The 12,018-nt window shown below is 41.8% G+C and overlaps 1 protein-coding gene across 1 annotated transcript in view; it reads right to left on the minus strand.

Moving 5' to 3' along the window:
• VWA3B (von Willebrand factor A domain containing 3B) overlaps window positions 1-12,018 on the minus strand; it is a 200,546-nt gene that overhangs the window by 25,141 nt on the left and 163,387 nt on the right. The window contains 1 exon segment of the mRNA XM_047069178.1: window positions 11,474-11,675. Coding sequence (XP_046925134.1) covers window positions 11,474-11,675 — 202 coding nt within the window.

Genomic DNA, 12,018 nt, shown 5'->3' on the forward strand with positions numbered 1-12,018 from the left:
TATGTAACTATTCACGGTATTTTGCATGCAGTGGGGGTGAATGAGTGAATGAGCACAGAACCTTCTGAATCTACTCTTAAATCAAAACATAGACCAAATAGGTCTTTTTCTTCAAATCACCACATTGTGGAAACTGGGGACTTTTTTCCTTAGATTTTTTTTTCATTTTTAAATTTCCTGACCATTAACTTATTAATTCTTGGGTCCTCCATCCTAATCAGAGTGCCCGTGACATCACTCTCCAGCTTCTCTTTGCAGGCCATCAAAATGCCCCTTTCCTTCATGATACAAAGCCAATATAAGGTGCTTCCACATGCTTTTTGATGTCACTTTTTTACAATGCTATAGCTATATTATACATAAAGTATTCAACATTCATATACAGGTCTTCTGTTAAGGAAGACTCTAATTTATGAAACATTGACTGTAACAATTGAAATACACCTAGTGAACATAATTTGTCTTGGGTTGCAATTCATGTTCAGTATAATTTGGGCTCATTTCCCTGGTGCCCTATGTAACTGGGTTCTGTTGCAGCCATCTATCATTTGGATCTGTTTGGAGATGCTTTTCGGGTTCATCAAAAGAAGTGGGAGTATGGTTTATTTCTGGGGAGATGAAAATGTAGGGCAGGGGCCTCAGAAGAGAAGAAATAATGAACTAAGTAAAGGCTTAAGGTCTCTTGAAAGAACTGTGGGATGGATATATAAATATAAATATATGTATATGTAATTTTTAAATGTTTATTAATTTAAATGTTTATTAAATTAATTAACTAATTAATGTTTATTTAATTTAAATATTTATTTATTTTTGAGAAAGAGAGAGAGAGCACAAGCGGGGATGGGGCAGAGAGAGAGAGGGAGACAGAATCTGAAGCAGGCTCCAGGCTCTGAGCTATCAGTACAGAGCCTGATGCAGGGCTCAAACCCACAAACATAAGATCCTGACCTGAGCCAAAGAAGGACACTTAACTGACTGAGCCACCCAGGTGCCCCAGAATTGTGGGATACGTAACAAGCCTTCACACCTGTGTTGCTTGTGGCCTATGCAGCCATGGACAGAAATATAAGCTGAATACTACCCTTCTGTTTATGATGCTCCATTTTCACCAGATTTTGCTGGAGTCCCTTCATTCTCATGGAATTTCTATTCTTATAGATGCAGTTATTATGTCAAAGAGGTGAATGTTACCTGTTTCTTCCTGGGCTTTCACCCAGAGGAGAAACCTAAGCTGTCCTTCAGAATGACCTACTACAATCTGAAATGGCCTCAAAGGGCGGAGACTGGACCAGGAGACAGGAGAAATACAACCAATTGCTGCCCAGCTGGCTGTGTGACTTTGGGCAATCTTTTAACCTTTCTGGGCTTCAATTTCTGCATAAGCAAAGAGATGGTACAAACTAAATGATCTCTAACATCTTCTAATTCCATATTTCTTCCCAGAAGAACCTAGGTATTACTTTTTCTATACTACTAGAGAAACTGTCGGGCTGTGTGTATACAAAGACAGGATACTAGCATGATATCTTTGTTTGCAGTTTTCACAATATAAGGGAAACGCAACAACCAGAGCCGTGAACATGAGTAACTCAGTGTTCCATCATAACACTCCAAAGAGACACAAACACCACAGTTTCCTACAATCAGTTCCTTGACGGAAGACTCCATGTAAAGTATTCTCACCCTGAATAGAATTTAGAATCTCGGGAATCTTGAACATACCAAGTAAAATCACCTGTTGCTTAAAAACCTCACCTCTATATAAAGTTTAACTTCCAAAGCCACCTTCCTTCATGCTGCCAGTGTCCACATCACAGACCAGGCAACTATGGAGGTCACCAGATAGCCTTTTCACCTCCAGATGGATATTACCTTGATTTCCAAAAAGATGTCCACATTGATCCCAGAAAGGCAATTCCCCCCTTCAGATTTCAACAATATAACAGATAAGCCACTTACTAGAATCTATGCCTAGATACATTTAAAGTTCCTTTAAAAAATTCTAAATGAGTATAATCGCATTTATTTAACTAGCCCCCTTCATCTCTAGATTCCAAATATCGATTCTCTCAACATCCTAGCCAGAAGCTAACCGATGAAAATGCTTTCTATATTTTCACAGGTACAAATCCGCGAAGTCAATGGCCTTAAATCATCAGAGAGATCTTTTTTCTCTATAGCTGTCACTCACTTCCCAATTCATCTGATATAGAACCACCGTTCACTCTGTGAAGACCTTCCCTGCATGAGCAACACTGAACAGTAGCAACACAGAGTACTATGATGTTCATTTTTTTACAAACAGAAAACACCACCTAAGAAAATGCCTTTCTAAATGACTGAAAAGTATTGCCTACCTTCAAATCACTCGTACACCTGTGGGTTCACCTGAAAGGACCATTCCAGTACCAAAGAACTTTGTACACGCAACATGTTTACTCTTCTTTTGTTTCCAACTGTTACTACTATTGGCAACAATTCATTTCTGGTTGTTTCCACAACATGTAGCTTTATGGAAGAACTATTCACTCTACACTCAATGATTCACCCACACCACTGCACAATCAATTCAGCTACATCACAGATTAAGTAGAGTAGCCACAGGAAACAAATCTACAGGGCCAGCTTTAGTACAATGGTACATTCCACAGAAATAGAGCATTGGTTTGCTGGGATGGAAGGGTAGCAGTAAGGACAGCTACACACAGCATTCCTTCAGACACAATGTTGACAGCACCTTTCCAGAAAGGCCATGTGCCACAATTTTTGAATCTTGCCAAAGACTTTAGAAACACTGTACAGCCTATACCAAAGAACATGCCCAGTGCTGTTCTTTTCCTGGCATGCCTTCAGCTATCCACACACAAAATACAAACATGTCTGAGTTTTAAAAAGAAATCTATGGAGGATGAAAGTCAGAGGGGGTGGAGAATAGGAACAAAAATGGTAGCACTAAATAGATAAGGCAACATAGCTCTAGGCTTAGGTGCATGAGAAAAGCTGCGTGTCAATCTCAGTGGGGAAGTCAGACAGGCAATGATCCTGGCAGTAAGGATGCTGTCCACTGGGTAATTTGATTTTGCCTTGTTTCCAAAATTCAGAGAATCCAATTCATTTTCTTACCAGATTTGATTACCAGGTGATGTAGAGCAGGATCCAAAATGGTGCCACCCTCCTTTCATTTATGACTTAATTTCAAGGTCACATGCTCAGGTTTTCATTGGTGGGGACAGTGAAGTTAGTAAATGTTTGATGCTTTAAAATTTCCCATTTAGCAATGTGCTTCCACACTACATATAGGATGCATTTCTACAACTTCACTAGAACTAATCTTTGGCTCCAAATCTTGTTATGAAACGACTACTAAATATTTTTTTCTGCCCTAAATCATTGAACTTCTGCCACCCAGCAGCTCCAACATGCTTCTCTGTCCATGTTTTGTCTTAAAAACCAACTAAAGTCTGTGACTGCTATAATCAAGATAATACTTGTAGTATCATGTATATTTTGACCTTTCCTCTCGCCAGGATACCCAAATATGAGACCAGAACATTTGCAAACTGGTCTCTGTAAATCATTCAACTCTCTTTAAAACCTTGGTGAGAAGGATGAGGCCAGCCTGGAGCATCTGCTGACCTTCACTATCTCTCTCCTCATTTAGATTTAGAGGGGTTTCCTCCACCCTGAGAATATCTAGGGTCTGCCTCTCTTTTAAAAATGGGTTCTGCAAAAAGAATGAAAAGACCTTATAGGAAAATGTAAATCAGGAATGGGCCCACTCCTGCCCAGCCCCTCTCCGCCACCAAGTGACCACCCAAGTAAATGAGTCAGAAGTCTTTGTATGCTTCCCTTCCCAAGGCATTTGCATTTTATTTTTTTTTATTAAAAAAAATTTTTTTTAACCTTTATTTATTTTTGAGACAGAGAGAGACACAGCATGAATGGGGGAGGGTCAGAGAGAGGGAGACACAGAATCTGAAACAGGCTCCAGGCTCTGAGCTGTCAGTACAGAGCCCAACTTGGGGCTCGAACTCATGGACTTGGGGCTCAAACTCATGGACCACAAGATCACAACCTGAGCTGAAGTCGGAAGCTTAACCGACTGAGCCACCCAGGCACCCCATGGCATTTGCATTTTAACAGGAGGCAAACTTATCTTGCCAAAGAGTAAAGCTCTAAGGGGAACGTCCTGCCTCAGCCCTGGGCAAAGTCCTCTTGCAAGACCTCTCAGAAGCACAGCAGGTCAGCACTGGGGCCCACAGGGACACTAAGGATATCGCACCCGAATCCAAGGCTTAAAGGGAATGCTGTGGCCAGGTGGACATGAAGAGAGAATCATTATCTCCTGTGAGGAGTCTTGGACACCTAGCCTTGCTTTAAAATCCAAAGGAGGGGACGGAGAGTGCTTTTCTGGAGGTGGTGTTCCATTCTTCCTCAGGGAATGGTGTAACTTTAGAAAACACAGCATGTGAAACACACATCCCCAGAACTTCCCTGCAGTTTTCACTTCCCTCTCCTGGGGGCTGCTTCCTGAGCAGATGGCTGCTGAGTGGCTGAGCTGTCTGGCCTTACTCTCCTCCCAGTTTGTGGTTCTGGTGCAATGTGAGTGGCTCCTTAGGAAACACAGGAAACCCACCGCAGGATGAAGCCCTGAACCACAAAACAGTCCTCTGCTCCCCAATACCGTGCGTGCAGCACTGGGCCATGGAGTCAACCACTCTGAAAGTAAAATCTCCAATTAACGTTAATCAATAGCAACTCAAAGGGCTTTTGTGGGGGAAAAAAAAGAATTTTCTTTTTTTCTTCTCTTTCTCCTCCTCCTCTTCCCCCTCCCCTTTCTTTTTTTGGTAGTGGCAAAGGAACTGATATATATGCATTAGATGCTGCATAAAATTATTTTCCTAGCTTGAAGACCAAACTTGTAACATCTTCTCAGGGAATATTTCTTCACTACGCCTTTAGGAAAAAATCAAAGAGAAAAATTTGAAGTGTTTTAAATAGTTAAATCTGAAAATTACCACAGCCTTCTAATCTGTAACTCAGATGTTACTGATTCAGTTATCCATATGTTGCTACCCCATGAACAAATGCCACACACTGGAGCTACTTTTGTGTCACTGCCTGGAGTGTGGACCACAACCAGCTATCTGCTGTATACAAATATATATCTCACACATGGCTACAGTATAAATAGAAATGCTGGGTCTTTAAGAAAACTTTTCAAGACCTCTGTTGTGGTTACTCCACCTACCTGCCCCCAAATCCATTCTGCCCTGCCCTGCTCCATACCTCAAGAGGGTGACCCCATGGATGACACCACCTTATGTTTTTACCTTGCTGGCCAGCTTCTGGACAGGGGGAGCCAATGGCAGGCCAGAGGTCAGAGGGCAGCAGGAGGAGAAAAGACTGGGGTGTCGGTTCCATACTCCTTCCCTGCCCTGTCTCTCTAGAACTATCTCCCACTCCTGCTAGTGGATTTAGCTCTTACAGGGCTCCAGGAGTACCATTTCCTTCCACCCCTTCAGGTCTAGGGGTAACGACAACTTCCTGCTATTGCTGGTTGCTGGGGGCCCTGAATCCCTTTGGCCACCCTAGACCTACGTCCACCTCTACAAACAGTCCCTCCATTTCTTCACTTGAACTGACTGAATGGGATTCTGTTTCCTGCTTGGCCCCTATTGATAAGCCCTCCACACTCAGTTCTACTCCAGACAGGGAGGTCAATGACCATACTTAAACCTGCTGAGGGTAGGATTTGTGCTTATGAAAAAAACCTAGTACAGGACAATGCTGAGGTCTGCCCAGCTAAAAGCTCCAGCAAAGAGGGTTTTATTCAGCTTTAGGATGAAGAGACATCCTGGCTGTGATTTTTGTCACCTCAGGGATCCCCAGAGCTGATAGTCACCTTCCCACTCCAAAACATCAGGATACTAGACAGGAAACTTTTTAGATAATATTTAGAGTTGGTGGGAGTTTTTCTTCCCTTCTTTCAATTCCTTCCAGTGACTGGTATTCCTGATCAGGATTCTCTCCTTAAGACCTCAGCTGACTGTGGGACGATCACGAGGCTGGCAGCACTCTCCCTTTGGCACCCCCACCTGTCCCATTGGAGTGCCTCTCTCTCTGAGACTTCAGCCCCACCTGGCCACATCTACCATCATCCCTCAAGGGCCCATATGGGGTCCCTTTCCCAGAAGTTAACTATCTCCAAGTGCTGGCTTGAATGTGCAGGGGTCATTTTTCCTGTGATGACAACATCACATTTTTCCTGTGATGCACAGCCCAGATTTGTTAATACTCTGCCCAGACACCAGGGAATCTTATGTGCTGCTGAAAAGCAATTAACAATCGCTAGAAAGTCTTCCTACCATACTCGAGTATCAGCAGAACAGACTCAAGTTTTTCTAGTGGAATGAGGAAGGTTGACTAGTTGTAAAGGGTTCTGGTGGGAGGCCTCCTTCCTCCCTTTTTTATTTTATTTATTTTAAAATTTATTTATTTTGAGAAAGAGAGAGAGAGAGAGAGAGCATGGGAGGGGCAGAGAGAGGAGAGAGAGAGAAAATCCGAAGTAGGCTCCACGCTGTCAGCACAGAGCCCGATATGGGCAAGAACTCACAAAACGTGAGATAATGACCTGAGTGGAAACCAAGAGTCAGATGCTTAACTGACTGAGCCACCCAGGGACCCTTTATTTTATTTTTAAAAAATGTTTATTTATTTATTTTGAGAGACAGAGAGAGCACGAGTAGAAGAGGGGCAGAGAGAGAGAGAGAGAGAGCGCGCGCGCTCTGACAGCTCATAGCCCGATTCAGGGCTAGATCTCACCATCCTTGAGATCATGATCTGAGCCAAAATCAGAGTCAGATGCACCTGACTGAGGCATCCAGGTGCCCCTATTCTGACTCCATTTTATACAACTCAAAGAAATGTCTAAGTCTTTCCAACCAACTTTCTCCTATACAGTGCCAAACTCACTGTTTTCCTGACAGTGTTTTCCAATCCAAATGGTCTCTCTCCTTCTCTCACTTTCCAAGTTCCACCTCACCCAGCCTCACCTGTATCCTCCCTACACTCTTTCTCTTGGATGATTTCTCATGGAGTGGAGCACTCATTGCACCATTCCTAAAGGCCACAGACTCCAGATTCCTTTCTAGTCACAACTTGGAGAAATAAACATGGGTAGCTGGCTGTGTAGCTATGTTTCCATGACCTCTTTTAGGGTTGCTTACAGGTGCTTACAGCTTCACAAGATTTTCTGCCTCCAGATTTTCCAAGGCTTGGGTCAATGTTATGAGTATGGAGAGCCTGTTGGGTCTTTCTGGACCTGGGTTCTGCAGGATTTGCTCTGGAGAACAACCCTTAGGTAGTAAGGAAATGTAGGATACCATGGCTGGGCTGCCTAGACCAGGCTCCCAGGGAGAACTATGGAAGGTTAATTATAATTCAGATGCCCAGTGGTGATTTCTACCATAGCATAGCTCTGATTAGCCAATGATGGTGAAATATGCAATCATGGCAATAAAAGAAGAGTGAGCAGAGGTAGTTTTCAAGGGGAATTTAAATTTTCAGCCTTCAGATTTCTTTTCATTATGTAGTCAGTGAGCCAAGCACCTGTCTCTAGGGACACCACAGAACTAGCAGATTATGGAAATAGGGGAAGCAATTCTTTAGTTATGTGCAGAATGTGACCATGGTGGGCAGAGCAGGTGGGATGATGGTTCTCCCCTCAGGTCTGATCCTGAGGCCAGCAAAAGACTACCAGGTAAAGCTTGAGTAGAAAAAGCAAGGTATAGGCTAGCCTAACACTAACATGTACAGCCACTTCTTCCCACATTTGATATTGATCAACAAGAAAAGTCACGAAGCTGCCCCAAACTCAGGAACCAGTGGGGTGACTACAGATCAGAGAGTCACAGACATCCAGACTCCATAGCATGCTGTGGCATGGACCAAATCCACTGGCCACCCCCTTCTGACTGTGTGTGGGCTTTCCGATTAGATGCCCATTCCTAACAAACTTTAGTCACCTTTTGCTACATGTTATCAATAAACTCTAGGGGACCTTAATAAAAAAATAGATGCTTTCTTGCTCCCCAATTTACAATCATTCATCAAAATCTTTGGCCTTTGCTGAAGGAATTTATGATCAGACTATATTTATATATGAGTCAGTGAAAATGACTTTCATCTGTGGTGAATTTTTCCCCTAGGGGTCTCACAAGCCCTTGCCATCTTGAGCTTTGGTCCCAACCAATGTTTGTCACAAGAGGAGATTGAGACCTGTTAGTGGATTATGAAGTCAAACCAGTGGAGCATGGCAGACATGGAATAAAAACATCTCATAATACATCACACATCGTGAGGAGAAGCATCATTATAAGAAAACACTACACAAACTATCCCATTGCCGAGGGCCATGCTAAGAGTGCAAAGAACTCTGAAGAGAAGATGCCAAGTATGATACCCCCTCCTCCCATTCATTACCAGTGGAAAACTGTCCTGAGCACATGGACCTCATTGGAACAGACAGTGGGGACTTTACACACCCTATGTGGGGGCAGGGTGGTGAAGGGAGAGCCTTAGCCCCTGACCAAGAAGGGGGCAGCAGTGGACCCACTGATACCATTACATGCACTGTCTTCTCTCACTCTAGCTCATGCCTCAAGTTCCCACCATCTCTTCTTCCTTTCCTTCTTTATGAAGATCTTGAAACAAAATCTTTACTTCCTGTACTTACTTTTCTTCACTTCTACCCACTACACCCACTGCAAACTGGTTTCTGTTCCCACAATTCCACTGAAATTATTCTAAGATCACTAATAATCAAATGGCTTGGAGACATCATTCTGTATGACTTTTCAAAACTTCTCAGTAGAAACTTTAACAATGGATGTAGCAAGAGCAGGTTTTCAGGGACAGTTAGTTATTCACTTTGTCTTCTTGACCCTTGGGTACCCACAGGGCATCCAGTGAGGAGGGCCAACAGACAGCCACATGTTTGAAGGCCTCATATGGTGCCTCCCAAGGGAATACTAAATAATTCTTTGGGGAAGTCACTTTGTTTGAATAACATTAATAGGCATAAGATGTTTTGTGATAAAATTTTTGCTTTCTGCACAAAGATACTTTTCTACAATGGAGGGGGAAAGTGTGATTTGTAGGGGAAAAATAAAGTTAAAGAAAAACAAACAAAACCAAAAGAGAATCCAAGAATCCAGAGCAGCAAATGCAGAATTTAAAATCAAGGAAAGCCAGGGGAGCCTGTGTGGCTCAGTCGGTTGAGCATCTAACTTCTGAATTTGGCTCAGGTCATGATCCCAGGGTCACGGGATCAAGCCCTGCATTGATTATCTCTCTCCTTCTGCCCCTGCTTAAGATTCTCTCTCTCTCTCCTTCTGCCCCTCTCCCACACTCATGGTCTCTCTCTAATTAAAAAAAAAAATGTTTTTTTAAATTTTAAATCAGGCAAAGCCAGTATCACTTAGCAAAGACTAAATCCAAAAAAGATGAATCTCAAGGGTTAGTTCTTTGGGGGTATATCTATTAGTGAATATATATAATGAATATAAAAAAAGTATATAGAATTCAGTAAGATTTAAGATGATCTATTCCAGGTCCACACACACCCATGCACAGTCAGAAAGGGGATGTTATATTGGTAACAAGTATTTAGAGCCCCAAAATATTCATGTCCTTTGAACAAAGGATTCCACTCCTAAGAATCTGTCCTAACAAAAAAATACACCATGGAAGCCATTAAGATGTGTGAAAGAGAAAACTGAAAAATATCCCAAATGTCTAACATTCAGTGAAGAATTAAATAAATCATGGTATAATACACACCATGAAATATTATGTAATCACAAAAAATCAATCTGAGATTCACAAAACACAGAGAAAGTATATGAGAAAATGCTAACTTAAAAATCAGAAAATGACATTTTTTCAAAGAAGACACACAGATGGCCAACAGACACATAAAAAGATTCTCAATATCACTCATCATCAGGGAAATGTAAACCAAAACCACAAGGAGAGATCATCTCACACCAGTGAGAATTGCTAGTATCAAAAAGACAAGAAATAACAAGTGTTGGTGAGGAGGTGGAGAGAAAGGAACTCTTGTGCACTGTTGGTGGGAATGTAAATTGATGCAGCTACTGTGGAAAATAGCATGGAGGCTCCTCAAAAATTAAAAAATAGAATTGCCATATGATCCAGTAATTCCATCACTGGGTGTTTACCCAAAGAAAATGAAAATCCTCATTCAAAAAGATACCTTACCCCTATGTTTATTGCAACATTATTTACAGTAGCAGAGATGTGGAAGCAACCCAAGGGTCCATTGATAGATGAATGGATAAAGAAGATGTGGCATACACACACATACACAATGGAATATTACTCAGCCATAAAAAGGATGAAATCTTGCCATCTGTGACAACATGGACGGACCTAGAGGGTATCATGCTAAGTGAAATAAGTCAGACAGAGAAAGGCAAATACCATATGATTTCATTTATATGCGGAATCTAAAAAACAAAACAAATGAACAAACAAAAAGAAGAAGAAACAGAGCCATAAATACAGAGAACAAACTGATGGTTGCCAGAGAGAAAGGGGTTGGGGATGGGCAAAAGGGGTAAAGGGGAGGAAGTGGTACAGGCCTGAATGAATAAGTCCTGGGGATGAAACGTACAGCATAGGGAATATAGTCAATGGTACCGTACTAGTGTTGTATGGTGACAGAGGGTATCTACACTGTGATGAGCATAGCATAACATACTAAATTGTCAAAGCACTATATTGTACACTTGAAACTAATATAACGCTGTGTGTCACCTATAATTAAAGAGGAGAATACGAAATAATTATGGAGATTATGACTGCTTCTATATAAAAAATTTATTCAAGGAGGAAAAGAAAGCTAAAAGTAAGTGATCCAAAGTGGTAATAATAAGGCAGTTGGATTAGAAATCATTTTTTTCTTTTTGAAAAGTTTGTCTTATTAGTAATAATTACTAACCCTTGGGGGGGGGCTTTCAACATGAAGTACTTTAAGAAGTCATTTTACTCCCATAATAACCCTGTGAGACAAATACTAGTAATATTCCTATTTTACAGATTAAAAGACCTAAGATTCAGATGGAGTACCTGGCCAAGATAACATAGGGATTAGGTAGCATATCTGAGGCTGGACCCTGCTGTGGCTCAAATCAAAGTTCAGGCCTTTGATCACTACATTATACTTCTGTTTAGTTTCATTTAAAAAAAAAAAAGGCCACAGTAAAATCGAATGGCATTTCCTTTCTGTTGAAAGGAAATCCTGTCACTTTAATGGGTTGGCTCTAACTCTTTTAGAAATCGGTGTGGAGGGGGGTGCGGGAGGGGGTAGGAAGGCCAATGCAGGGATGGCAATGACTTGGGACAGGAGGGAGGACGGACATATCAACACCTCCACGGCACCTACCTCTCCTCTCTTGTTCACATAATTCTCCTTCTTGGCAGCCTCCTGGAGTTCCATGGCCTGTTGGATATACATTTTCCCAGCTAGGATTTCATTTTCCAGCATTGACAGCTCCTTCAGTGAAATGGGCCAATTCAACCGTTCTAACGCCCCATTTAAAGCTGCCTTGTTTTCCAAGTACCGCATTGGCTTGTATGCATCTAACCTAAAAAGAAAAAAAAAAACCAAAAACAAAGTGATCATAATGGAAACAACATGGAAAGATACTTTTCAGTAAAACCTCTCCTGAGAACCATCTCTCAGACAGATGTTAGCTATCAGTTGACACAATGATGGGCACACCCTCTGGTCCATCAGAGGACCACTGTGGTGGCTTGTATGAGTTAAAAATGACCATCTCTGTGAATTACAATAGGCACTCTTCCCTACTACCTAATTTGATTATCTGACTTTAAAGAAGTTTTACACACATAGCTTTATTTTCAATTTTTTCGGCATATTTGGAACTCATTCCTTTCTCCCTAGGCCCAACATTTGGCAGGACCAAA

Source organism: Lynx rufus, unplaced genomic scaffold, assembly GCF_022079265.1.
Source record: "Lynx rufus isolate CCGP_SWC_20201006 ecotype Redwood Valley unplaced genomic scaffold, mLynRuf1.p SCAF_8, whole genome shotgun sequence".
Classification (NCBI taxonomy): domain Eukaryota; kingdom Metazoa; phylum Chordata; class Mammalia; order Carnivora; family Felidae; genus Lynx; species Lynx rufus.